Raw genomic sequence first — 27,279 nt, 5'->3', positions numbered from 1 at the left:
CTTCTTCTGTTCCTTGCCTTATTATCTCAATTCCTGTAACTTCCCAACTTGGTAATGATTGGAGTACCGATCTAACGTCATCTTCTAATACTAGAGGTTTTTTGGAAGTAGAGAATATCTTGTAAGGTATCCTGGAAGTTGAAACCTCTACTGTACAGAATCTCAGTATACTCCTTCCATCTTTGGTTGCTCTTCTTTGAATCAGTTCATTCCTTCATTCAGTTCCATTTATATCGATCTGATTGGACCAGGAACCAACTGACATGGTGGAGAAGGATACACAAAACAGCAACAGTCAGAAGAAGACGTTAGAACACAGGTTGTGGAGATGGGAGACACAGCCAAAGAATTTGAAGGACTATTTCCTTAATTATGGATGACAGATACCTAACATGGAATATTAATGGGGCAAACGCCCCCCCCAAAAGGAAAAGATCTTTTGTGATTTGAGAAAATTAAATCAGGATGTGATGTGTTTACAAGAAACACAAATCAGAAAAAAAGATGGAAAATATTTGATATATAAGACTATATATAGTCTTGGGCGAAGAATTCATATCAGCAAATTTGAAAAAGACCAATGGAGTTATTTTATATATTAACCCACATTTAAAACCACAGCTTTTATTATCTGATGGATATGGTAGTTATCTTGCACTGGAAGGTGAGATGCAAGGAATCCAGTCTATAATTCTTGGGCTGTATGTAGCAAATGAGGATAAAGGGAATTTTTTAAACCTCTTATAGACCAACTGATATCTTTTTCCTATGAAAATTGGTGTTTGCTGGGAGACTGCAATGGCAAAAAGATATTTCTAAGTTTGTATGGCAAGGTAAAACACCAAGAATAAAATATAAATTGTTACAAGATGCTAAAGAAAGAGGTGGGAAGAGGTGAGGTCTTCCTGGTTTAAAATTGTATTTGGATGCTTGTTGTTTGGTGTGGATGAAAGAATGGGTGACTTTGAGAAACAGGAGGTTATTGGAGTTAGAAGGACATGGTTTAAGATTTCAGTGGCATGGTTATTTATGGTACAATAAAGTGGTTAATATTGCTTTTAAAAATCATCTAATAAAAGATGTGCCATACTGAGACTTTGGAATAGATATAAAGCAAGATTGTCTCCCAAAATGCTTTTATGGTTGTTACCTCAAGAAGCTTTTTATAGAAGAGAAATGATAGTTAAACATGGTTGACATATGCAGATTTACTGACTTTTTCTGAAGAAGAGCCTAAACTGAAGATGAGGGAAGAACTGGAATTGGAAGATCATACCTGCCAATGGTTTATCTATGCCCAGTTGTTAGAAAGATTCAAATTGAATGAGAATTATGATTTTACCTATCAGAAAACTGACTTTGAGTTAGCTTTTTGTACCAAAGATTAACATGTTATTGCCAACATGTATAACTTTTGTTGAAAATGAATATGGAAGATGAATATGTTAAAGACTCTATGCTTAAGTGGGCAAAAAAAAAAAAATGGATGCAATATAATGCTTGATCAGTGAGAGAATATGTGGCGTAAAGGATTGAAATTTACACTTAACTACAATCTTAAAGAGAATTTTTATAAAATGATGTATTGTTGATATTTTACACCGGACAAGCTATCTAAGACGCATAAGGGAATGTCAAATTATGTTGTAAACACAATCAACATGAAGTTACTTTTAGCCACCTTTGGTAGACTTGAAGAGGGCTAAGAAATATTGGGATATGATACGTATTTTGATTCAGAGAATTTTAAAAATGGATGTACAATTGAAACCAGAGGTTTTTCTTTCGGGTAGGTTGGATTAACAGATTGAAAGGAAACATGGGATTTTATTTCTTTACAACAGTGAGATTTTTATACGTGCAGAAATGGAAGGTCCCACGAACACTTACAACTGGAGAATGGACAGTGAAGTTAATGGAGCTGGCAGAGAGGGACAAACTGACTACTTTGATTAAAGAAAAGACTTTCACTGGCTTTGTTTCTGTTTGGAAACTGCTTTTGGACATTTTGCTTGAAACTGAAAGAAATGCAAATTTAACTTTGGGATTTGAAGACTGATATTTTTTATGACTGTAGAAATACTTTGTATTAGTTCATGCATTAGAGTTAAAAGTTGAATGTATTATATATTTGTGCCTGCAACAAAGAAAGTCAGAAGTTATCCTTTTTTAAAATTTTATTTATTTTATTTATTAAATTTCTCAACCGCCCATCTCCCCCCAATGGGGGAACTCTGGGCGACTCACAACAAACATTAAAAACATAAATATATATAAATACATAAAACATCAGTTAAAAGCATTACTAAGAAGGGGAAGGAGAGTCCAAGAAGATGAAAAATCTGAGGCTGAATCCATCCCCACGCTTGAGGTATTCCCTCCCCACCCTAGGCCAAGTGGCAGAACCAGGTCTTCAAGGCCCTTCGGAAAGCCAGGAGTGAGGGGGCCAATTGCACCTCCAGGGGCAGAATGTTCCAAAGACCGGGGGCTACCGCAGAGAAGGCCCGCCTTCTGGACCCCGCTAGACGGAGTTCTTTTACTGAGGGGGTCGGAAGCATGCTGTCTCTGTGTGATCGGGTGGGATGGGTTGAAGTCATAGGGGATAGGCGGTCCCTTAGGTAACCTGGTCCCATGCCATGTAAGGCTCTAAAGGTGATAACCAACACCTTGAATTGGACCCGGAAGCAAACTGGCACCCAATGCAGCTTGTGGAGCAGAGGTGTTACATGGGCCCTCCTTGGGGCTCCAACAATAGCCCACGCAGCTGCATTCTGGACCAGCTGTAGCTTCCGGATACTCTTCAAGGGTAGCCCCATGTAGAGCGCATTGCAGTAGTCTATCTGGGAGATAACAAGGGCATGAGTGACTGTTCGAAGGGCATCCCGATCCAGGAAAGGGCGTAACTAATGCACAACCCGAAGTTGTGCAAAGGCCCTCCTTGCCACGGCTGCCACCTGCTCTTCAAGCAGGAGCCGTGAGTCTAGGAGGACCCCCAGATTACACACTGGGTCTGTCTGGGGCAGTGCCACCCCATCCAGCACCAAAGATGACAAAGTCCCGGATACAGAGGAGCCATTAACCCGCAGCCACTCTGTCTTACCAGGGTTCAGCCTGTTGTTCCCCATCCAGACCCTTACAGCCTCCAGGCACTGCGAAAGGGCGGCCACAGCATCACTTACTTCACCAGGGATGGAGATGTATAGCTGCGTATCATCAGCATACTGATGATAGCTCATCCCATGATGACGGATGATCTCGCCCAGCGGTTTCATGTAGATGTTGAAAAAGAGCGGAGAGAGAACCGAACCCTGCGGCACCCCACAAAAGAGGGGCCGAGGATGGGACCTCTTGCTCCCTATCACCACCGACTGGGACCGGCCCCGAAGAAAGGAGGTGAACCAGCACAAGACCGTGCTGCCCACCCCCAATTCCCTGAGCCATCCCAACAGGATACCATGGTCCACGGTATCAAAAGCTGCTGAGAGATCAAGGAGAGCAAGGATGGTCGCACTTCCACCATCCCGCTCCCGCCAGAGGTCATCCATAAGTGCGACCAATGCCGTTTCCGTTCCATATCCGGGCCTGAACCCTGACTGGAAGGGATCCAGATAATCCATTTCCTCCAGAACCCTTTGGAGCTGTGATGCCACCACTTTCTCAACCACCTTCCCCAAAAAGGGGAGGTGGGAGACTGGACGAAAATTGTCCACCACAGTAGGATCCAGGGAGGGTTTCTTGAGGAGGCACCAAAGCAGCTGGAAACACTCCCTCCTGCAAGGATGTAGTAAACATTGCCTGGATCCAACCACGTCACCTCCCGAGCTGCTTTCACCAGCCAGGAGGGGCATGGCTCAAGATGGCAAGTGGTGGCCTTCACAGTCCCCAGGATCCTGTCCACTTCCTCGGGAGCAACAGGCTCAAACCGTTCCCAGATAACTGGGTAAGAAGAGTCCCCCGGTATCTTCCCAGACCCTGCCCCACCTTCAGAGTCTAACTTGGAACGAATCTGAGTGACTTTCTCCTGCAGATGCTCTGAAAATTCCTCCACACGGCCTTGCAAATGAACCCCCACATCCCCCTTACCAAGGAGGGACCTAGTGATCCTAAACAGGGCCGCCAGGTGGCATTCTGCGGATGCGATAAGGGCAGAGAAGTAGTAGCGCTTCGCCGCTCTTATTGCCACAAGGTAGGCCTTGATAGTGGCTCTAATCTGTGTTCGGTCAGATTTGGTCTTTGTTTTCCTCCAGCGGCGCTCTAGACGTCTCTTAACCCTCTTCAGCACCCTCAACTCCTCCATAAACCACGGGGAGTGTCGGGGCTGATGTGGCAAGAGGTCGCATAGGTGCGATCCTGTCCAAGGCCCCGGCCACCTCCCTATTCCAGGCAGCAGCCAAGGCCTCCGCTGGACCGTACAGCAGATCCATGGGAATATCCCCCAGCTCCCTCTGAAACCCTGACGGGTCCATCAGGCGCCGGGGGCAGACCAATCACATGAGTCTGGCCTCCCTGCAGAGGGGGGTGGTATAGGAGAAACTCAGGGTCACCAGGAGTTTTTTTCCTTTACTTTTTATTTTCTGCACCTTAATTTTCTTTCTCTTTTCTGACCCTCTTCTTCTTTATTCCCTTCTTTTGTTTTTTGTTTTTATACATTTAATTCTTTGTGGAAATTAAATAAAGTTTTATAAAGAAATTTAGGAAATTTGTGGCTGCTTCAGCACTGCTGTGCTGCTGCACAACTGTGGTCAGCCCAGGTCACATGATCATCATGGGTGTATCCCTGACCTCTTTCCCACCTCCCTCTGTCCCCTGTGCCCAATCGGCTGGCAGAAGGCCCAACGGATGAGTGACGATTGGCTGCTTTGGAAATGAGGCCAAAATGTGAAATCTCTTAACGGCTGTGGGCGTTGAGGGAGCGACTTGGATGCCTGCTGGTGAGGTAGGGCTGGCCGGGTGGCTCCGGTGGTCAGTGGGTGAGCCTCTTCCTCCCTCGAGGGAGGGGTCCCTTGGGGACACAGCAGAATGGGGAGTGGGTGTGAGTGAGTGTGCAGTTTTTCCGACAGCCCACAGCTCCCTTTGTTCCACCTCCCTCCAGCAAAGTGGCGGGCAGTTCCGCAGGTCAGTCGAGGAGGAGGCTTCATGGGGCCCACCTGAGGGTCATGAGGGGAGGGCAAATGGCGCAAGCCTATACTATATGTGGAAAGGAAGGGAGGGAGGAAGATTTCTGATGCTCCCTGCCATCTTCCCAAAAGCAAAGTCAACGGGAAAGCCAGCAGCAAGTCGTAAGTTGCTCACACTCCCACTTCTGTTTCGTCCTTTTGTCTCTGTTTAGATAAGGAAATATCTCTGAAACGATGACCGAACAGGTCACGTGGTTTAGCAGTTAATGCGGTTAAAATCGCCACAAAAGCTCCCCCCCCCCAACAGATATCAGAGCAAATATGTTATTTTGTGCTTCACTCTACGGCTGAAAGGCAAACAAGGCTGGTTCCAGCTTCACATTACAGTGGTGCCTCTTCCGTGTCACTGGTTTCAATGGGAGTGAAGTCAATGATCACAAATGTGAAGAACCTTGTTCTCTCAACAGATCCAGCTCTAGCCACTTACTTTTCTCTGGCCTCAATCCACCTGCCAGGAGATTGGGTTTCTGCGTGCATGTTAAACGCATACTTTGAAAATCTGAACATAAAAGATAACGCATACAGTAAATTAAATAAATTCTGCCTTATCAATTTTCTTCCTATTGATTTCAGTGAGAAGAGAAATTTTAAAGGAAAAGAGTTCATTAAAAAAATAAGGAATTATATTCTTGCCCTGCTCATTGGACATAGCAGTAGTTGCACTGTGAATTCTCACTTCCCTTCCCTATATTTATTTGTTATTCTTCCAGACTGCCTATTCTGGTTCTCCAGGTGATTTATAAGCCACATCAAACGAAATGAAATTGTTCATGCTTGTTTTAATCAACTAACTCCATTTTAATTCACCCCAAAGTTGGTTATTTTAAGGCTACTGATGCTTATTAATAAAAAACTAAACTAAACGTACTACTTGTAACAAGGTGGCCTGCTGACAGGAATACTAGACTGTGCGATTATGGAAAGGAAGCTTCCTTTCCTCTCTGATAGCAATTTCCAAACTATCTTCATTAACAGACTAGAAGAGTATATGCACGTAGAGGCGGCAGCAACAACCAGAAGGAAATGCTGTAAGTAAATCCACTTCAGGATGAACACTTCTTCATCGAAGATTATGGACCATAATCTACTATGTTGATCCAGCATAGCTTGGTAGATATTCCTCAACTTTCCAGTCTTGGGCTGAGAGAGTGTGACTGGCGCAAAGTCACCCACCCGGCTTCTGTGCCTAAAGGAGGACTAGTCTCCCTGTTCCTGGTCCAGCACCTTAATCGCTCTCATAACATGCACAGACATATTCATCCATCCATCCATCTATCATCTGTCTACTTATCTATGTGTGAATTTTAATCCAGGAAAATAATGTCCAGCTATTAAATCGTTCTGGATGCTGTGGCCTGTGAACCATCCATAGGTCATTCAGAAAATATAGGGAAACAAATACAACTATGTCATGGCTGTCCTACAATACACAAGATGGGGCAATCGAAATCAGATGCGACCTTCCAGTCTACTATTAAAAGACATCTGGTAGGGCGTCAAACAGCGTTTGGAACTGCTCTGGTGTCGCTTTTCTTGGGTCATGTCTGACATCATTCCTCACTGAAGTATCTAGACTTTACATCCTCAATTACAAAAATACAAATACTGTTTTATGTGCTTCTCCTGTAGGTCTCTCTCCCCTTTCTCTCCATTTTCTTTTCACAACAACCTTATGAGCTAGATCTGGCTGAGCAAGACCAAATTCATCCAAAGTCACCTAATGGAATTTCATATCAAGAGGGTGGTAGCACTTTTTTTGACCAACAATTGACATACCCAGAAAAGTTTCAGCCAGTCTCCAAAGCCCTCAACACACACAATGGGTTTTCAATACATTACAATTGTTAATTGAGGAAGTACTTGTAGTCTGACTCACATATCTGCATATCCAACTTCTCTCCCCCTCCCCTCCCCTCCCCGCCCAATTTTAATCCTGCATCAGTGTAGCCTCTCCATGCATCTGATGAAGTGAGCTCCAGCTGATGAACACTTATATCTTTTAATAAAACATGTCATTTGGAAACGGTGCTACCGGATTCCTGATTTTTTGCAACCATAGATTAGTACGGCTCTCTGCCTACAGTATCTGATAGACTCTGTGGTTTAGTCGAGATCTAAGCCTGGGTTTCCCTTCCTACTCCATGAAGTGATGCCTCTGCACTGTGCCAGCCCTCCCATAACCTTTAATTTCTTGCCCAAAATACAAACATCATTATGCACAGATTTGTCCATATCCCCAAGATGATACTTTTCCTGTGTATGTAAGAGCCAACTGTGTGATGCAGCTGCAAAAAAAGCAAGTGCAATCCTAGGCTGCATCAACAGAATATGCTACCAAGAAAAGTCATTGTTCCTTTCTTTTCTGCATTGGTCAAATGGCATCTTGAATACTGTGTCCAGTTCTGCGCATCATGTTTTAGGGAGGATTATTGACAAACTGGAATGTATCCAGACAAGAGCAGCCCCTCCCCCAAAAAACTTATGAGGAATAGTCGGAGGCATTGGGCATGTTTCACTTGGAGGAGTCTGTGCAGAGACATGACACCTGTCGTCGAGTGTCTGAAGGGCTGTCACATAGACAGTAGACATTAACAAGTATTTAAAGAACAATATATATATATATATAGAGAGAGAGAGAGAGAGAGAGAGAGAGAGAGAGAGAGAGAAATATCCTGGTAGTGTAATGTACTTTGCCACTTCTGATTTTCCTTAAACTGTTCTACACAATTGTTCTAGACAAAATACTTTCAAAATAAAATAATTAATGGAATGCCTAGCACTCCAGAAAACATTGAGAGAAATGCATCAGTCCAATTTCTTTTTTTTTTAATCTGTCCTATAACCCTCCTTTGCACCCCACTGCATCTGCCTCTTCCCAGTTTCTCTACCCAAAAATAGAGTGAGATGGGCGGTGTATAAATTTGAAATATAAATAAAAAGAAATAAATATTTGCAAGACGACTTTTACAGTGACCATACATCCTTTATTATAAAGGACATTCCTTCATTAAGAAAGATGTTCTTTAGATTTTTTTTTTCTTGATTGCTCTTGAATTTTTGTTTGTAAAGGAAAGTTACAAACAATTTTTTTTTATCCTTATAAACCTCTTTCAGGTCTGTCTTTCATTTTTTTCTAAGAAAGTACGGTCACTGTACGTTTGGGCACAGCTCCAGCTTCATTAATCCTGAAATGACTTTCATGCTATTTCCACTTTCAGGAGTTTCTCAAAAAAATCCTGCAGTAACAATTTGGGGAGGCTATTGATGTTGAAGATGCCTAGTTTCTTTTCATAAACGTTTGGTTCCTGACATTTCCTCAGAAACGGAAACATTAAAAAAAATATATGAAAAACGTCTCTTGTAGATTTGCCTCAACACCTGGCAACACTACACACTATTTGGGGCCACTGCGTTACCTGAACAAGTTTAATTATAAGCCAGATTCAAATGTTGGAAATTGCCTTTCGCAACTCCCACTAGCCCTTTTTTTTAACAAGTGACTAAAAAAGTCGCTGTGGCTTTAAGAAAGACCTAGAAATGATGCTAACTGGATGTAGCGAGTTTGCTTATGAAACGCCGTGAGTGGAACAGGGACTACAGTACTGCGTTCGAGGCAAAAAGTTGATGCAACGATGTTCGAGAAGTTTTCTCTTCCAAGTCCACTGACGATGCTGATTTTTCTCTTGCAGCGATGCCTGCAACTTCTTGTGCTGCTCATCTCTGTGCTTTCCTACCTGGACCTATGGGATCCTATTTGTAAAAAATCTTTTCCACATCTCATGAAGAGGTTTAGTAAACTGTACAATGGAAGAATGCACAAGGAAAAGGAGACGTTGTTCAGGAACATGAAGGACTTTGCCGATCCCTCAGGAAAGCTCCACCTGCTAGAGATTGGCGTAGGCACAGGAACCAACTTCAAGTTTTACCCCTCAGGCTCTCAGGTAACCTGCGTGGACTACAATCCCAACTTTGAAAAATTCCTGCTGGAGAGCATGGCGAAGGACACGCACCTCGAGTTTGAGAACTTTGTGGTGGCCTCCGCCGAGGACCTCTCTTCTGTGCCTGACAGCTCTGTAGATGTGGTAGTTGGCACGCTGCTGCTTTGCTCTGTGGCCAACGTCAAGGCTGCCTTAAAGGAAGTTCTGAGAGTGCTCAGACCAGTAAGTCGGAGGGCGAGAGGGGGAATGAAGTCTGGTCTGACCAGACCACTGAATAAGGGGTTTGAGGGCTGGACCTGCTCTGAGAAAGGGCTTTAGCTCTCACAAAAACAGCACCTCTCTGCTCTTCCCCATTTCAGGCATAAACTTAATGAGATTCCTCCTTAAAGCAGCCACAGCCTTTTTAGGCTCACACCCCCATGCGTTTCTGAATCATTTTCAGAGCGTGTACAACCACCTTAATGACTACGTGCACAGCGTTCATGTTAGTAAATGGCAGCAACCTTCTGGCCTAGACTGGGCTGAAATAAGATCCCGGTTGGTCCTTGGAGCTAATCTCCAGAAAATACTAGTGCTGTAAGCCAGACTGAAAAATTAAAATAATCTCCAAGAAATGAAAAGCATTTCCCTGCAGAATTCCAAAATTGTGTTCTTCTGGTGCTGAGGGGCACAATAGGGAGGCTGGGGATAGTATGTGGTCTTGGCCAGCTTTGGGGTGCTCTACATTACGCAGTTTGAAAAAGAAAGCATCCAGACCCTACATGTTCTGCTCTACAGAGAAAAGTAGCAGTCATCTCCACAGATGGAGAAGTAGGTATTCTCTGGCTGCCTTCTGTAATCAAACAATAATCAAGTGGGAAAGGCAACCTTATCTTCCCTAGAGGAATAGTGGAGTTGTTCCAAACCCTGCAATATGACTAAAAGTCAGATATTGTTCCTAGGAGGGTATTCCTCCAACTCCCTAGTTTACCTCTAAAGAAACATATTGTTTGTTCAGCTTTGTTGCTGCTTCTCTAGCACGTCCTCAGCCTCATTTTAATATACGCTGCTGTGTGTTATTAAAGTCTGCATGGAAATTTATCACTATCAGAGCAGCCGTTGGTTTAAAAAGGGCCCTTCTAGTGTCTTCAGGATCATCTGAAGAAGATACAGAAGTCTCACGCCTGTCTCGTGATTTGCTCACAGAAGTTTCTCATGGGAGTGTGATAAAAGTATAGTCCAGGGCCTCCTTTTCGAAGTCCACTTACTATTTAGAAATCAGGCAAACATGGTCAAGAGTCACCCAAAATCAAGCCAAGAAACCGAAAATCAGTGGTCAGAGTCCAGAGGAGTAGTGATAAGAGATTACCAAGTATAGCCACAACCATGTCAATCTGGGAGAGCAAGAATGAGGTCTGGGTCGCAGGGCTCACAGTATTCCAGTGCTCTGTTTTCTGTCTTCAGGAAAAGGTACAAGGCCAGAAGTTCCAGGTTTCCTCTGAACCCAGTCAGGGTCAAGGCGTATCGCTATACGAGAGCCCCAACTCCTAAGTAACCTCTTAGTCTCAGTGTGCCGTTCCTGAAGTTTGGCACTTCTGTGCTCTCCTATTTTTGAGTCAGTGGGCTTAGCGGTTGCAGAATTGTGTCTTCATCAGAGTGATCGGAAATCTATGGTGGGAGCTGGCTGCTCAGATTCAAAGCAGGTCAGCAAATCAGTTGCAAGATGCTACTGGCGGGGATCTTTATGGCCTTTCTATGGTATGATGATGCTACCGTATCACACAACTTCTTTCTTTTACTCTTCTTGATGCAAGGTTGATAAAAATCCCAATGCATTATTGAAGCCTTCTTCCCAATATTCATTACTTATACTTCCATCATCCCCTTTTGGGTCGCAAATTCAAAATTCGCATGAGCAGAATGCAAAGGTATGAGCTGGTCCACGGTTGTGGATGGAATCTTCTTTTTTCTTGCATTTGACAGTGGGCGTTCAGTATTTCTGCATAAATATGAGTTAAAACGTGATCTCTTCACCACACAAGTCCTAAAACTAGAGAAAGAGAACCCAGTTAAACAAATGAGTCAAAAACATTATACTTGTACAATCTCTGTTTCATAGTATCTACTCAAACTTTAATTTTGATGTATGGAAATGTATTTAACTGGTTCAGCTGCTTCGTCAACATCCTTAAACAAAAAACACCAATTTTGCAGTCTTCCTAGAACTGGAATCTCCTGCAAATTGTTAATGGCAAAATTACATTCCAGCTTTGTTTTGTGTCTGTGTACTTAATTATTGCTTCATGTCCATATGATTTCTTTTTGTGTTATTTTACTTTTTCCAGGGTGGTGCATACTATTTCATTGAACATGTAGCGGCTGACCGATCCACCTGGACCTACTTCTGGCAGCAAATCTGTGACCCCGCTTGGGGATATCTGGGAGAGGGGTGCTCCGTGTTAAGAGAGACCTGGAAGGACTTGGAGAATGCAGAGTTTTCTAAACTGAACTTGCAACACATGGCAGCCCCGTTGGTCGTTCCTGTAGTATGTCCCCATATTTATGGATATGCCATGAAGTAATTGTCCCGTAAGGGGAGAGCACCTTTCTCTTAAAGTCAGATGACTGAGTTCAAGGAATTAATAGTAACAATGCATATGTTGCAATAAGAAAAATGCTTCCTCTATTCTATATGATTATTCAAAATAGAGAAAGGCTCCTAAAAGTTCAGGCCACAATAAACCTAAATGATATCTTAGATTAGGTTTGGAGGGAGGGCAAATAATAAGTTTAACAATTAATATAAAAGAAAAAGTCCATCCTACTGTCAGAGGCCATCTCAACAACAAAAAAAAGCCTAATCAGCCACTTTTTGTGGCATTACCCTGTCCTGCACGTGAGCCTCCCAGGAAGGAAAGCTAGGGGTGCCTGTCTTTGGGGATTACTACCCGTGTGGAGTTGTCTGATCACAAACTGATAATGGGCAGAGCCCTAACTTAGACACAAGCACAGCAGGGAATTTTCCGTGGATAATGCCTCAGGCAGAATCCTCGTTGGCCTTTGGGAGAAGCCAACGCAGAAGGAACGGAACATCTTTCTTGGCTTCTCATCCGCTGCCTACCCCCTGCGGTTTTACTCTAGAGTGAGTCAAACTATGCACATCCTGGCATGGGATTGCATTGAAACCTAAGGCTTGGAATTTAGAAACTGTATATTGTATCAAAGCTTGCTGACCGCTGTATTATGCATTAGTACCTTGCTTTCCTTATGATTATTTCCTTACGATTCTTTTCATTTTCGCTAAAAAGGTAAAGGGTCTTTTTGCTCTCCAGTGAACCTTGTCTCATGATTTTTTCCATACACTGAAGCAAATGCAAACACCAGGTCCCACAGTAAGCTTCTATTCTGAAGCAGATTGTGGACCATGTGACTTACCCGTGGAATACCCTATAATCACTTGAAGTGGGCACTGAGAAGAGGTGTGTTGTTAGACCTTAACCCGATGCTACCACATCTCTACAAACATTTGGGGGGAATAATCTGGCACATTCCTTCAGTACCACACCACCCTGTTGCTGGCCACTGGGGGAAGTCCTGATGGCCACTGGGAGATTCCAGGTTTCCACAATCACAGCTTTCTATGTCCTCACCCCAGTGCTTTTTCAGATTCAAAATGTATTTTCGCCCAGAGGGATATAGAACAAAAGAATTAACAAACTGTTTAGAACTAAAAGAGGAAGGATGAATATAAAACACAAGCTAAAAAAAAATAGTAGAGAATATTATTATCACTATTATTTCCAGTGTAAACTGTGATGAGAAACAATGTTATTTAACTAAAGCTAAGACATACAGCTAAAACACTAACATAGAAGTAGGTTAAAATAACCTAACATCCATCCATCCATCCTTATTCAGTGTTGTTCAAAACCTAGCCACAGTTATTCTATATTGAGGGTTGGGGAGTGTTTAGCTTGCTGGCAGCATAACAGAATGTGCAACATCCAGGGAGGTAGAGCCTCTTTGATCGGAAAGCAGAGTATGTATGTAGAAAGTTATCAGAATGCCTCAGGGAAATCTTGATGGCCGCTGGAGATTTCAGGTTTCCAAAATTACAGCTTTACATGCCCTCACCGTAGTACCTTTCCCCTCAGCATGCAAAAATTATAAGTTGCTAACTTCAGCATGATGCCTGCAAGGAAGAAACAACATAAGATATATCTCTGCGTTATATGATACCAGTTCCCAAGCAGTGCCTATGGCAATTAATCACCATATCTGAGGGACCATTTAGGGAGTGCTGACTATTCACCAAACAGTTGATTCAAAATAGCCACATATGCAGACCCGAAGCAACAGATACTGAATTATAATCACTCTGTATTTCTATTTATGTCTCCTTAATTGTCTTTAACTTCACAGATACCAAATTATACCTTAGATAATAATCTAATGATATTTAGGATTAAGGTAGGCATGTACAGATTGAAATACCCTTTTTTTAAAAAAAAATTTTTACAGCAGATCCAGCTAATTCTAAATTTGACTAGAACTTTTCTTCTACCTTTCACGGGATTATATATTTCTTTAGATAGCTAGGTCTTTGCATAATGTATCAGGAATATGATAATTTGAGTTTGGTCAATTGTGCCTCAAGTGAAAACTCTAGATTGATTTGTTCTATGATTCATTCATTCATATACTTCTTATAACAAGGTGGCCTGCTGACAGGAATACTAGTCTGTGCGATTATGGAAAGACAGCTTTGTTTCCTCTCTGATAGTGATTTCCAAACTATCTTCATTAACAGGCTAGAGGAGTATATGCATGTGGCAATACAGAATATTATCACTATTATTACCAGTGTAACCTGTGTTATTTATCTAAAACTAAGACATAAAGCTAAAATAATAACATAAAAGTAGGTTAAAATAACCTAACATCCATCCATCCATCCATATATCCATCCATATATCCATCCATATATCCATCCATATATCCATCCATCCATCCATCCATCCATCCATCCATCCATCCATCCATCCATCCATCCATCCTTATTCAGTGTTGTTCAAAACTTACCCACAGTTATTCTATATTAAGGGTTGGGGATTGTTTAGCTTGGATCTTTTCTTGCTGGCAGCATAACAGAATGTGCAACATCCAGGGAGGTAGAGTCTCTTTGATCGGAAAGCAGTGTATGTATGTAGAAAGTATCAGAATGACTTGGGGAAATCTTGATGGCCGCTGGAGATTTCAGGTTTCCAAAATTATAGCTTTACCTGCCCTCACTCTAGTACCTTCACCCTCAGTCCAGTCAGGCAGAACTTATGAAAACAACTGGAGAGGATCCGAATGATCATTTTGTTGAATGCAGTGAGTCACAGGACTCTATTTTTTTTTTTTTTAATCTGCACTCAGTCGTTACCAACTCTGCAGTGACTGCTTTGGACAAGTCCTTTTGCAGTTTTCAAGGCAAGGTGTTTCGGAAGTGGTTTGCCAGTGCCTCCTTCCTAGAGCAGAGCCCAGCTGGCGAGCGCAGGAGAGGGGATTTCCGTTGCTTCGCGCCTTTTTCGGGCGAGCGTGGCTTCCGCGCTACCAACAACTACTCCCAACTCCTTTTGCAAGGCGCCGCCAGCATTTTCCTCCCACCGGAGTGAGAGTACCCATTTATCTACTCACGTAAGTTTTCGAACTGTTGGGTTGACAGGAACTGGGGGAGGAAGCAGGAGCTCACCCTGCTGCGTGAAGGCTGGGCTCAAACCGCTGAAGTGTCGACCATTTCTGGCTGGCAACTTTCAGCGTCATTAAGCTGCTGTGCCACTGCGTCCCCTACAGGACTCTATGCTCTGGGGCAAATGAGTACACAACCTACACATTAATACCACTAGCTGCTAAAATAGACTCTTCCTTGGTAACAATGGTAAGATAACGATTTTCTGATGAACTCCTGATGAAGAGATTTCTGTCTTGAGGTGGAAGCTAATAAACACAACAGAACTGTATCTGCACTGTCTCGGGGAGTTCTTTGGACTGAACCTGGCATCAGTCTCTCCAGACTCAACCTAACTTCCCAAGCCAGCAAGCCAAAACACTGTGAATTCCTTAGGGTGGTGCCAATCTCATCTTCTTAAACTTCCCACACTCCTGTTGAGGGCTAAGGGAATGCTTATCTCCTCGAGCGCAGCCTTCATCCAACTATTCCTTCACAAAAAGAGGATTTATCTTTCTGTTTGAGACAATTTTTCCAATCAAGATCCTCTCTCACTTTCCTAAAGCTCCATTTTTTTCTCAATTCCAATCTATAGTACTATAGCTACTTTATCACCTGAAGTGAAAACTTCATCAGTGGCATTAAGAACACTAGGAAAAACTTATTTTGACTTTAGCTGAGATGCATAAAATCAGTCTTGCTTCTCATTTGTGAATTCCAAGCATTTTTTTCCAAAATACAAAACAAATGAAATCCCAAGCTTCTTTAATTCTTGCAACAAAATCAAACCACCTAATTATGTAATGGTATGTGGGAAAGACCTTGGGAGACTGGAAGAGATGCTGCCTAGAGAACAGTCAGATAAGAGATAGCATAGCCCACAGCTGGATAGTGGGTGGGGCAAGAGGCTCAGAACAGACCCTAATTTCTCAGGATGTAAAGGAGACATGGGGTGGGGGGAATAACTGTACTTTCAGAGTTGAAAGATTCTATTAACATAGCTTTACAATAAAATAGAATTAGCTCATCTGGTCATGTTTCCTGTCTGGTCTACCTAGTAAGGCTGACATCAATCTTGCAAGTCTCCTACTCTCTTCCAAAGAGATGAATTTCAGGAATGGCCTCCAATCCTCAAGAACTGTGGTATCCACTGAGCATCTGGCAGCAGCATTGTTGCAACACCAGCAGCAAGTGGATGCACAGATAACCAATTTGCAGAATGCCAGCAGCAGTGCAAGCTTACCCACCTCCCACCCCCGTAATGTAGAACAAGGGAGGATCGGCACTGCCAGAAAAATATGCAGACTTTGCAGATGTATTTGAGGACAAGTATGAGGTAGAAGTGGTGCTAGACTCTAGATGCAGGGAAGTGGGTTGAATACTTGATACACTGGAAAGGCTACCCAGAGTCGGAGAGGTCATGGGAGGCAGCAACAGACGTGCTTGTGCTGCAATTGGTGCACCATTTTCACAACCCAAACCCCATCCTCAACAACTACCAACCTTGCAGGAGTTAGGTGCTGACCAAGATGAGCAGGAGGAATTCTTCTATGGGGTGGAGGGCACCTCAGGGATAGCAAGAGACCAAGTAGGGAGCATGGGAAATGACCCAGCTCTTTCTCCATCAGGCATACAGGACATGGCGAGGGGGAGACTAACATATTTCCGATGGAGGAGCAGCTATCACCTCTACACGTGCAGCTGATTTACAGGATGCCGCGTGTGATCTTGGGGAGTTACCGACTGTTCTGCCGAGCACTGGCCATGTGCTAGACAATTGCTTCTTTTGGGATCTAGAGGCAATGAACATAGGAGATTTTAAGCTTTATTGTTAACCATAGCAGACAGATTTAAACAGAAACACAATTTAAGCAAACAGAAACATAAAAGCATATAACACATAAAAGCATAGCATACCAAGCAAGATGACACCCAATCTCCCTTCAGCTGTCTGGAGCCACAGTGGAATGACAGTGGAGATAACCCAAGGCAGCCAATTCACACAATTTATTAATTTAGGTAATTTTATATAGCCATCCATCTCATGTAGGTGACTCTGGGTGGCGAACAAAGTTAAAAAGAACAGTACAACAAATAATCACAAAGACACAGCAAAAAGCATATCGAATTTCTCTTTTTCCTACCCACCTGTATCCAATTCCATAGTCATACATGCCTGGGCCGAGCTACCTCAAGCCATCAGTTCTCTTTCCAGTGAAAGAGCTTGTGAGGACATTTTAATTAAGAGCATGTTCGTATCCAGAAAAACTTCCATCTATATTAGACTTGCTTTGTCCTTAACATAGATGTCAATGATGCAAACTGGGTTGTTGTTGTTTTTTTAGCGTTTTGGGGAAAATGTTTTGAAATCTTTAAATTTGCTTCCCTTCTACAGTCAGCAGTTTCTATTTCCTGTTTCAGTATGCATCTCGTTTTTTTATGTTCTAAACTTACTAATAAATCTCATAGTAGTTGTCTTCTTTGTGCATTTCTTGAGTTCATTCTATGGGCACATTGGATAGTTGGGAAATCCCCTTGAATTTTTAGAAATTTTTCCATTAGATCTTGAATTTTGGCTTCTGCATCTTCTTTGCCAAGATCTTCAGGAATGCCTCTTAATCTTAAATGTAATTCTCTCTGCTGGGAATCTAAAATCTCCAAAATGTCCTCTATTTGTTGATTTTTAAATTGTTGAGCTTCTTGGCCTTTCTTCAAACTTTCATATGTTTCAGCTTTGATATGTCTTGTGTGTAGGCTTGCACATGTTTTGTAAATCCTCTTACAGTGGTACCTCGGGTTACGAACGCCTCTGCTAACAACTTTTCGGGTTACGACCAGCTCTGGCCGCAAAAATTTACCTCGATTTGCGAACTCCGCCTCGGGGTACGAGCAGGATACGCGGCCATTTTCCCTCCCGTGACACGGTCCGCGGCCATTTTTCTGCCCCTGACACGTGGTCCACGGCCATTTTCCACCCCTGACACGTGGTCATAGGGAGGGGGACTCTCCCTCCAAGCAATAGCCGCCTCCCTGTCCTCCACGCCAGAATGGATTAACGGTAATTACATTGAACCTTATGGGGAAATTTCCTTCGGGTTGCGACCAATTCGGGGTGCGACCAGAGTCACAGAACGAATTAAATTCGTAACCCGAGGTTCCACTGATATTTCAGTCTTCATCTGTGCATTTGATTTCTCTAATTTGTAAAATACTTTATCTTGCAGTTGCTGAAACTGCTCATCTGAGTGGATAATGTTTCAAACATCTGACTGATTCTGTCAAATTCTGACTCTTTAGATTCCCTAGATTCTTCTGATTTGTTTTGAATCCTCATCTTTCTTCCCTTGTTCACAAGACATTCTTTTATCTTTCCTATCTGTAAAGGATGAAAAAATGCTCTCCATACAAGTTACATTCTTCTACTTATACATTTACAGAGGAATCACAGGCTTTCCTCCTCATGTATTTAAAAAAATCATTTTGCAAAATTACAGATCTGGCAAGTATAATATTGTTTAGGGCTCTCTTTTGTGTCTTCTATAACTTATGCACCAATTATGCAATGGTCTGGTGTACTGTATTTGAGAAATAAATTATTACAAGCCACGCTTAAGTTCCAATTATAATTATTATTGTTATTTTTCCCCTATGAGAAATATATATTGTGCACAAGTTAGTGATGTCTCTAAACCCTTTGAAGTTCCTTTTTTGCTGTTTTTCCCACCTCCCCAATGATTGTAAATCCAATGGTGCCAAGATTGAAGCATCTAACCTTGGCTGGTAGGAAAAATTTGGAATGATGCTAAGTATGGCCTCATCTTAAATAGCATTAGTGCAATAGTAGTCTGGTTAAATGATAGCAAAATCTGTTTTCGGTTTTGTACAGTAGGGAGCTATTCGATGGTACGTAGGTCTATCTGGCTGTAGTGACAGTGCAGAAGATGCCCTAAAGAAGTTTGAATTGCTCTCCTAGAATCCCAGTGTCCAATATTGAGACTATTTAGGGAGATACAGAGAACAACCTGCTGTTTCTGAAGGAAACGGTTTTGCTTGCAAGGGATTTCCTCCTTTGTATGGAGGCATTGGTCTGTATAAGACTACCACTCTTTAACTTATCAGAGAGTAAGGATTTATTAGCAGTGTCATTTAATCGTTGCACACTTTTGTCAGATTTTTAAATTTTATTGCCTTGCCCTTTATCAGAGCACATGCCAGAAATGTCTTGCTTTGTCGGAGTTTCTGCATTAGTTTTAATGGATGTGGCAGGTCCGGCTGCATACTTATAAGCAAAAGCCTCAAAGTCTTTTTTCAGCAGATCTAGATAATATTTTATAGCTGACACTTGCTCAAATAGTGAAATAACTGTTTGGGCTGTAAGAAGACATTGCTGTGCCATCCACTCCGTTGTATTTTCCCTGGGAGCCTCTCCAAATTCTGATTTTGTATCTTATTTTTAAACTTATTTTTGTTTCCCTTGAAGTTATGAGGTGAACTAGCAAATTGTACTGGAGACATACAGTGAGAGACCGAAAGGGAGTCCAAATTTTCATTAGCTCTTCCCTAACAGATAATGAGAATTCTAACAGCCGTTGTTTTTCCAGTTCTGTTTGTAAGTCCCATTCAAATTATTCAAGGGCTGAAAATTTATTGGAAGTGGAAGGAAAATTTGCTTTACTTACAGTTTCATTTTGTTTAAGAAGTTCTTCTATCATCGGTTGTTTAGCAGATTTTGAAGAGGAGAGAGAGCCCGGACTAATTCCATGTCGCTTCTTTCTTTTTCCCATATTGGTCAAAACGACTCGGACACTTTTTCTCCACAATCATCTCATCATAAAAAATTGTGAATATATTTATAATAATCTAATAATAAGAATCTAATCTAAAATCTACAATAACCTAATATACTTATTTTAACTAGAGTTATCTAAAAGAAAAAATAGCTGAAACACACTATTTAAAAATAGTATAAAATTAAAAGGGCAGGAGCATAGAAAAATGTGTGTTGCTGGGCTGGTGAGCAAGACTCCCATTATTTTTACTCTTTCATCTGTAATCATGGACGTAGATGTTCAGGTGGATTCTGCATAAAAGTCATGTGGATCTGTGAGGATCAATGCCTGTGTTATGACAGCACAGTAAAACACTGAATTAGTGATCTTCCAAGTTATGAGTTTTTTTAAGGTCATTTTGACAGGAATACTTTATAAAACCTCATATGATCCATAAGAATTTGTTCATCAGATCAATTATTATCTCTGATCTTATGGGACTTTCAGATTAGTATCTTATAGAAATCAAAAAGTTCTTCAAAGATCTGTGCCTCAGCTGCTTGTCTTTTGACATGGAAAATGCCAAAAGTTGCCAAATTTATGACCATTATGGCTAGGTGCTTAGGAGTAACCGAAATCCATGATTTCTGGTGGATACTGATATAATATCAAGTGAAGTTTTTAAAAAAGTTATTTTGATTTTTAAAAAGTTAATACCAAAAATTATTAGATCTGTAAGAGAGATTTTTCTCTCTTAGCATATTGAGAAATATGTGAGCTATGGCTTATTGATGCAAATTGATCCAAAACTATGTTTTTTATACTATAATGAAATAAATCATTTTGTTTAAACACTTAAAACTGGAGGAGGAGGAGGAGGAGGAGGAGGAGGAGGAGGAGGAGGAGACTAATCAAGGAAATTGTTACATACACACACCCACATCTTCATAAGAAGGAACATGACCATGGGATAGTAGACATTTCAGTCTTTTCCTTACTATCTTTTACTTATCCCATTATATGGATCTGGGACTACAACAGTTTTGAGTTTACCACTGCCACTGAGACTTTGAAGAGACTTCTTGTACTGTTTCTACCCCTTTTTCTTTCCAAATGGATTTTACAGATCTCATCTCTTTTTGTGAATCTACTCTGCTGAGACCAGAGTTTTAGCTGCTTTGTTTTAGCAGCATGCTCACTTAGTAAGTGTAAATGTTCATCCTCTTTTAAAGTTAAATTGCATTAAAAGTAGTTGTAAGTAAGGCAGCTGAGAAGATAGGAAGAAAAGCAGTGGCTGAGATTATGGTGTTTGCTAGAAAAATTTATAAAGAATTTGGGATTATTCCTAATTCAGAGGATAGTTTTTGAACAACATGGAAAATACAAATTAAAATTACTTAGTATCTGAGATCAAGTGAAAAGAAGGAGAGCATTACTAAAATTGGGTCATTCAAGCCAGCTCAGGATGCTTTACCTTTGACACAGTCTGTGCTGGATTGGTCAGTGGACCTTCAAGGGACCTTGGAAGAGCCCAAGTCTCTAGGGGACACAATTGACTTGGCCTCTGTGGTAGCCCCTGGCTGAAGCCATGTCCTCTACAAAGAGATTGTACCAGGAGCAGTGGCAGAAGGATGAGGTAGAGTTGATAAATAATATAATTAACTCTATGTTGTTGGGGGATCCTGTGCAGTCCCAACTTTGTGAACTTGTCTCAAACAACATTTGAGACTTGTTGTTTAACACTTGTTGTTTAACATACAAATCTAATTCTTCGCAAACCCAGTCATATGATACTAAAGTCAAAAACTCCCCATTAGAAATGTCACTAATAATAATATGTAATGAATTATCTCTCATTAAAATTTTTCTTTCAGAAAGTAATGAACTATTAATAACATTGATAGAGAATTTTATTACTCATGAGAGAGACCCTGGAAGAAAAGGATCAGTTGATAATATATATCTTGTGTAAAAGGGACAACTCAGATTTCACCAGTAAGCCTGGCTAAAGATGCTAATGAAGCAGATTCAAAATCACATGCAAAAGACAGAAGAAAAGCAAAAATATAAGGAAGAGGAGTAAAAAAGCCCAGCACTGTCAGAAAAGGGTTTCAAAGAGCCTGTTCAGCATATTGGATAAAAGACCAGTTGTTGAGACTAATAAGTTAAAATCTAAAATTTTTAAGAAAAATTAGAAAACAAAATTAAACAAAGGTGTGAACCTGTAGCAAATAAATGAAGAACTCCCACCAGGGGAATAAAACAGACTGATGTTAGAATTATTTCCTACCAGTTCGTTTCTGAGCTGGGATCAAAGAGACAACAGGCAGTTGCCTGAAATGAAGTTCTTTATTCTTCACCCAAGAGCAAAAGTGATGACAGCAAGCTGTTAGGTGGGCAGCCACACTTGACCCCCTCCTTTTGGCACAATATATACATTTCATTCAGCTCCTCCTTTAGAATACCACCCCTTACTCCACCCATTTCCCACCTCAGTATCATACCATATTAGGAACTTTCTTCCTTCCTTTCCAGGCCCCTTGACCATTAACTAAACACCTTTTCCCTAGGAAAAACTATCCTTGGAATGCACACCTTAACTTGTCTCTATGGGTGCAGCTTCTTATCTATCAAGGTTAGTGAAAAAGGCCTCTAAGCTTACAAATTTGAAGAAGGGAACAGGATGCAGAAATCCTTAATGAAAGCCTAAATGCCTCAATACTAATTATGAAATATACTGTATGTGTATGTAATTATATAAAATCTTCTATCACTGGGCTGCCAATGGTGAAATGATATAGGATCTGTGGGAAAACGTTTTGGATACTACTCAGGCAAGGAGAGAAGTAGATGCCAGCATGATTAGATTGGATCATATAGTCCATCAGAAACAGTCACAGCCAGAGAGTTATCAAAGAACTGGTTGGAATTTAGTAGTGATTCCATATAAACTTGCCATAGCTAATTTTCCTAAACCTAGAGGTTTTTTAGCTCAGTCTGAATGCATAATTAATCTCTTATTTTAAATTATCTGATATGTGGTGTTTTAACCTATGAGGATATTGTTTTTGTAGAATATTTATATTTTGATGGAGTTCAGGTTGTGATAATGTTTAGTGATTGGGACATTGCTAGATATATTTTAAAAGTTAAGGGAACATTCTTAGAGCATGGCTGAACTGTTGTTAGATTTTTTTTTAATCAGTTTCCTTTGGAGGTCTCAGTTGTAGCCTCTAAGGAAAATTACAAGGAAGAGAGATATCCCCCAAATCTTATTGATTTAGATTGGTCCCCAAATCCCAACACACCTAATATATAGCTAATTCTTAAGGAATCCAATTGGGAAGTTTCATTTCTTACTCAGGATTTCCAACAAATGCCTGTTGAAAGGATGAAATCTTTCACCCTGGAAGAGAAAGCTTTATGGAACACATTCTGGTCCTGAGATACTGGAAAAGTTAGATCAGTTGAGGAACTGTTTAATCCAAGAATAGATGCCTCTCAGGGATTTTCAAGTAGATGCAACTGAGAAACTGAGGGAATGTAAACAATTCACAGAAGAAATAATTGAAGGACTGGAGAAATTCTATCAGAAAGATAAATCTAGGTATGGGACCCTAATTAGTGATGGGGGAGGTTATAAATCCACAGTTCAGTGAGAGCAGTATGAGTCAAAGTACAAAAGTACAAAAAAGAACAAAAAAGGGGATTTGATAGCTGTTGCAAACTGGCTTGAAATGAGGTATCTGGATGAGGAAGATTTGAGAAATGATCTACTATAAGAAAAAAACAGTTAAAATTTTACCAAGAAGACACTGTTTACCCAGTGAGGTCCAATGTTAGCATTTTGAGTCCAGAGATGAACTTGCGTCCTTTGATTCTGGAGTTGAGCAACCATGTGTCCAATCCAAGTGTCTAATTCTGGATGACACTGTGGGTTACTGTGATGGAATGGAATTATGAAGGCCAGGCTCAGAGATATAAACATTTTCTTAGCTTGCCAGAGCGTGGGAGATACAAGAGGATGAGACTGGCACCTCCCTGAGGAATTCACACTGTTGTGGCTGGATGACTTGGAAGCTAGAGTTTCAGTCTGGGAAGGTTCTTGCTAGAGGTTGTAGCTAATAAACAAAGCTGAATTGGATTTGCATTGTCTCTTGGAGTTCCTTGGGCTAGGCCTGACAGTTACATTGCTACCAGTCACAGGATCAGGGGTTAACTTTTCTCCCTTCCGTCAAGTAATGTATAGCAAGAATACCCAATTGCCTCTTAATAGTCAGAATTCCCAAACCATAATTGTGCCAGTTATAATTGTCTCTTGGTATACAGCAGGTTGGACGGCTTGTACTTGTAGTAAGGAATTGACTGGTTTTTTTCTCTAATTTTTGTGTGATTGCTCTTTAAGAAACCTTGAAGAGGTTGAACCTGCCTTGAAAATCAAAGTTAAGGGTAGAGTAATAGGTGGTATGCCAATATTTGTTAAAGAAGACTTAAGATGGTCAAGTGAGCTGTTGTCAAATACTCACATGCCCCAAAACTGTATTGTGTCAAATTAAAAACCCCAATTGTATTTGTAATCCTGATGAATATACACATACCTCCAGTAAACTCCCTATACCATTCAGTAGATATCTGGTCTTCCTGGGAAAATTGCGGAAGGAAATAAATACGGTATATCCAGATATGATAATCATTGTGTTGGGGGACTTTAATGCCAGAATAGGACCATGGCCCTCACAATTAGTGGAGCAATGGGAATTTCAAAAAATATATTAGTGGTTCCCAGTGATAAAAAAGCAAATGGTGTGGGGTGTAATTTACTGACACTATCGTATATATTTGGGCTGCAGACTTCGGTCTCAGTGACCCTAACTTATTATATCCTTATATGTATTTTTCTCTAAATGCAGGAAGCACAGTTGATTATATATGCGTGTCTAAGCAAAATTTGCATCTGTTTTCTGTCATCTCAGTCCATATTTGTTGGGGTTGTGAAATGTTAGTTCAAAAACCACGAGGAGGAGACAGAATTCATTCCTACCTCGTGGAGATCCGTGAGGAAAAGAGAAGGAAAATGAGGGAAACAGGAAAAAAGGCAGGCTCCAAGCCCCTCCCACGCAAGGCAGCAAAGCTAGACCGCAGCGGAGCAGCCCCTCCCTTTGTGCTCGTGTGAGACAGGTTTGGTTGAAACCCCATATTTTCCAACAATATTAGAGTGCAGAGTGGCCACCAACCAATATTCACAGAACTATTCCTTGACTCTGACCTAAGACCAGCGTCTTTGGCTGACAGACAGGTGTTACAGAATCTGGATCTGGTATATGAGAAAAGACTAAGATGGCAGTAAGCGGACAGGTTAAATTTTAAATCTTTGTTGACCTTAAAGATAAGAAGAACCCTGGGCAATTTGGTTCTAGAGAATCAAATATTGATAGTGTAGTATGTGCCTACCAGTCTATTTGTTCTCAAAGTAGACCTTTATTAGTTACGCAAATCAGATTTAAATGTATAAGGAATTCAAAATCTACATGATTTGATACTGAATGCAGAGATTTGAGAAGCCATGTGAGAAAACAAATGAGAAAAGCACATAATTCTTTAATGATAAAGCCTTTAAACTAATGCTTGATCTTAGATGAGAATATACAAATTAGTTCTAATAAAAAAAAGCTATCTATAATGCAGAAAGCTGGGCAAAACTGGAGCAGGAGTGTAAAAATAAAAATCCAACATACTTTTGGCAGTTAGTTGCAGCCTAAGGATTCAAGAAATAATCTTGAAGTACCTATATCAGCTGCTGTTTGGGAAGGTTTTTATGGTGAGTTGTTCAGGGCCAGAACCCAATATGACAGTTCTTCTTGTCAGAAAAAAACTTTGTATTGCTGATCTATCCAAATGGCCACCAGTTACTTTATGAGAAACAAAATCCTTAATACTAAAAATTAATAAAATATTTTATGCCACCTGAGCTTTTTAAAGATAATATGGACTGGTAGACTACCATATTGGCTGGTTTGTTTACACACATAAATAAGGTGTATTCCCAAGGGATGAAAGCTTAGTATAATAGTTCCATTGTTTAAGAAAGGTAATCAAGCAGATCTTGAAATTATAGGCCAATTTGTTTAATTGATGTCTCAGCAAAAAATTATGCAAAGTTTTTCCTCCAGAAACTGGAGGATTGAAAAGAGCAAAATTCCATCTTTGCAGAGGAGCAGGCTGGTTTCAGGCAAGGACAATTGGTTATCGATAATTGTTTTATCCTGTCCCACTTAATAACAAAATATACAGCCAAGGGTGGGTGTCTTTATGCCACATTTATTAATTTAAGTGCTGCATTTGATTCCATAGACAGAAAACTTTGTGGGAAAACTAATCCCACAATCAAAAGCTAATGTTGATCAAAGTCTTCTCTACCTTATAAAGGCCCTTTACACAGACACAAGTTTAATGGGGAGAAGAGGTGTCAATCATGCCTTGACAAACAAAATTTCTACTGTGAAAGAAGCACGCCAGGGATGCTTATTAAACAAAAATTTATAAACCAAGGAGTTGCCAGTGCTGACCTTTGGTGCCAAAATATGGAGGTTTGCTATAACTAAGAGAACTGAAAGTGTCCAGAACCATTTTCTATGTTTCATCTCGGGAGTGTCAAGAGCTTCCCCAGCACATACCATTACAGCTGAATAACATAATCCATTTTAGGCTGTTTAATTACTGGGTCAAATTAACCCAAATGAGTGAAGATGGGCCTCCTAGGATTTGTCTAAGTGAGTAGATGGTTAAAATCCTTGACAAATCCTAGTTGTGCAATTTTTCAAAGCTGGCACTTCAGTATAGATTTAGTGTGGAGGCTTTAAGTGTACCTGGCACCAATATAAGAAATGTCCTCATACAAAGAATATTAGAGGATAGAGGATAGATGGACATAGCAGCTCTGCTGATTACAAGTCAACAAAATGTCTAGCAAGAGTTAAATCCCAATTTCAAGAAAAAAAGTATCTGTACTTTCCACTGAAAAGAGATTACCTGTAGCCTTGATCAAATGGATACAATGATACAATAAGGCAGATTCGTTGGTATCCCCGTGCAAGATAGACTCTGTGTGGGCAGGTGAAATAGAGGATCTGTCACATTATATATTGGAATGCCGGTTGGGTGTTAAATATTGGGATAGTTATTTTTTTCTATTCCTTGTTGACATGAAGAACTGGAGTGCTGAAAATAAATTGAATTTCCTCCTACAAGGTACCAATCAGTTTGTGACACAGCGAGTTGCTAAATTTGCAGTTAAGGCAGCAAGGCTAAGAGGGAAAGGAATAGTAGATTCTGCTTGGCATGACAAATTATGTACAGGTAGTCTTCATTTAACGACCACAGTTGGGATGGAAATCTCGAGCGTTGAGCAAAGCTGTCATTAAGTGAGACACCCACATGACGGCTTTGCTCAACGAGTGCAATCCGGGCACTCCTGGTTGCAGTCGTTAAGCAATCTCCTGGGTTGTTAAGTGGACAGAGTGAAAGGGCTGCCTGCTGAAGGATTTCCCCTCCTCTCCATGCATGCTTTCACTCTCAAACATTCCTGCATCCCACTGAAGGGTTTCTCCTCCCTTCCGTGCATGGAGGGGAAATCCTTCGTGAGGCTGCAGGAATGGAGCTGATATCTTCAGGATTTGAGCTCCGTTCCTGCAGCCCACCAAAGG

General features: G+C 41.0%; 1 protein-coding gene and 1 long non-coding RNA gene across 2 annotated transcripts; one reads left to right on the top strand and one right to left on the bottom strand.

Moving 5' to 3' along the window:
• The first annotated feature begins 8,201 nt into the window (after window positions 1-8,201).
• Window positions 8,202-12,120, top strand: TMT1A (thiol methyltransferase 1A). The gene is made up of 2 exons (XM_088138192.1): window positions 8,202-9,337; window positions 11,440-12,120. The coding sequence occupies exons 1-2, from the start codon at window positions 8,810-8,812 to the stop codon at window positions 11,674-11,676; spliced, it is 765 nt and encodes a 254-aa protein (XP_087994318.1). The 5' UTR covers window positions 8,202-8,809; the 3' UTR covers window positions 11,677-12,120.
• On the bottom strand, window positions 9,414-21,970 carry LOC112542362 (uncharacterized). The gene is made up of 4 exons (XR_003086140.2): window positions 21,867-21,970; window positions 19,487-19,631; window positions 16,311-16,600; window positions 9,414-11,144 (listed from the first exon to the last, which is right to left on the bottom strand). It is a non-coding gene; the product is annotated as an uncharacterized LOC112542362 (long non-coding RNA).
• Between the last annotated feature and the right edge of the window lie 5,309 nt (window positions 21,971-27,279).

This window comes from Python bivittatus, unplaced genomic scaffold (assembly GCF_059951505.1).
Source record: "Python bivittatus isolate LINGU-HERP-01145 unplaced genomic scaffold, Pbiv_v1 ctg000220_np1212, whole genome shotgun sequence".
Lineage (NCBI taxonomy): Eukaryota > Metazoa > Chordata > Lepidosauria > Squamata > Pythonidae > Python > Python bivittatus.
Note: the sequence above shows the minus strand (reverse complement) of the source record. Positions and strands in the feature narration are given on the sequence as shown.

Bases quoted from the DNA above. Each gene is read 5' to 3' on its own strand.
- TMT1A (XM_088138192.1), top strand. From the start codon at position 8,810: ATGTTCGAGAAGTTTTCTCTTCCAAGTCCACTGACGATGCTGATTTTT. The intron at 9,338-11,439 runs GTAAGTCGGAGG...TACTTTTTCCAG, and splicing joins TTCTGAGAGTGCTCAGACCA to GGTGGTGCATACTATTTCAT.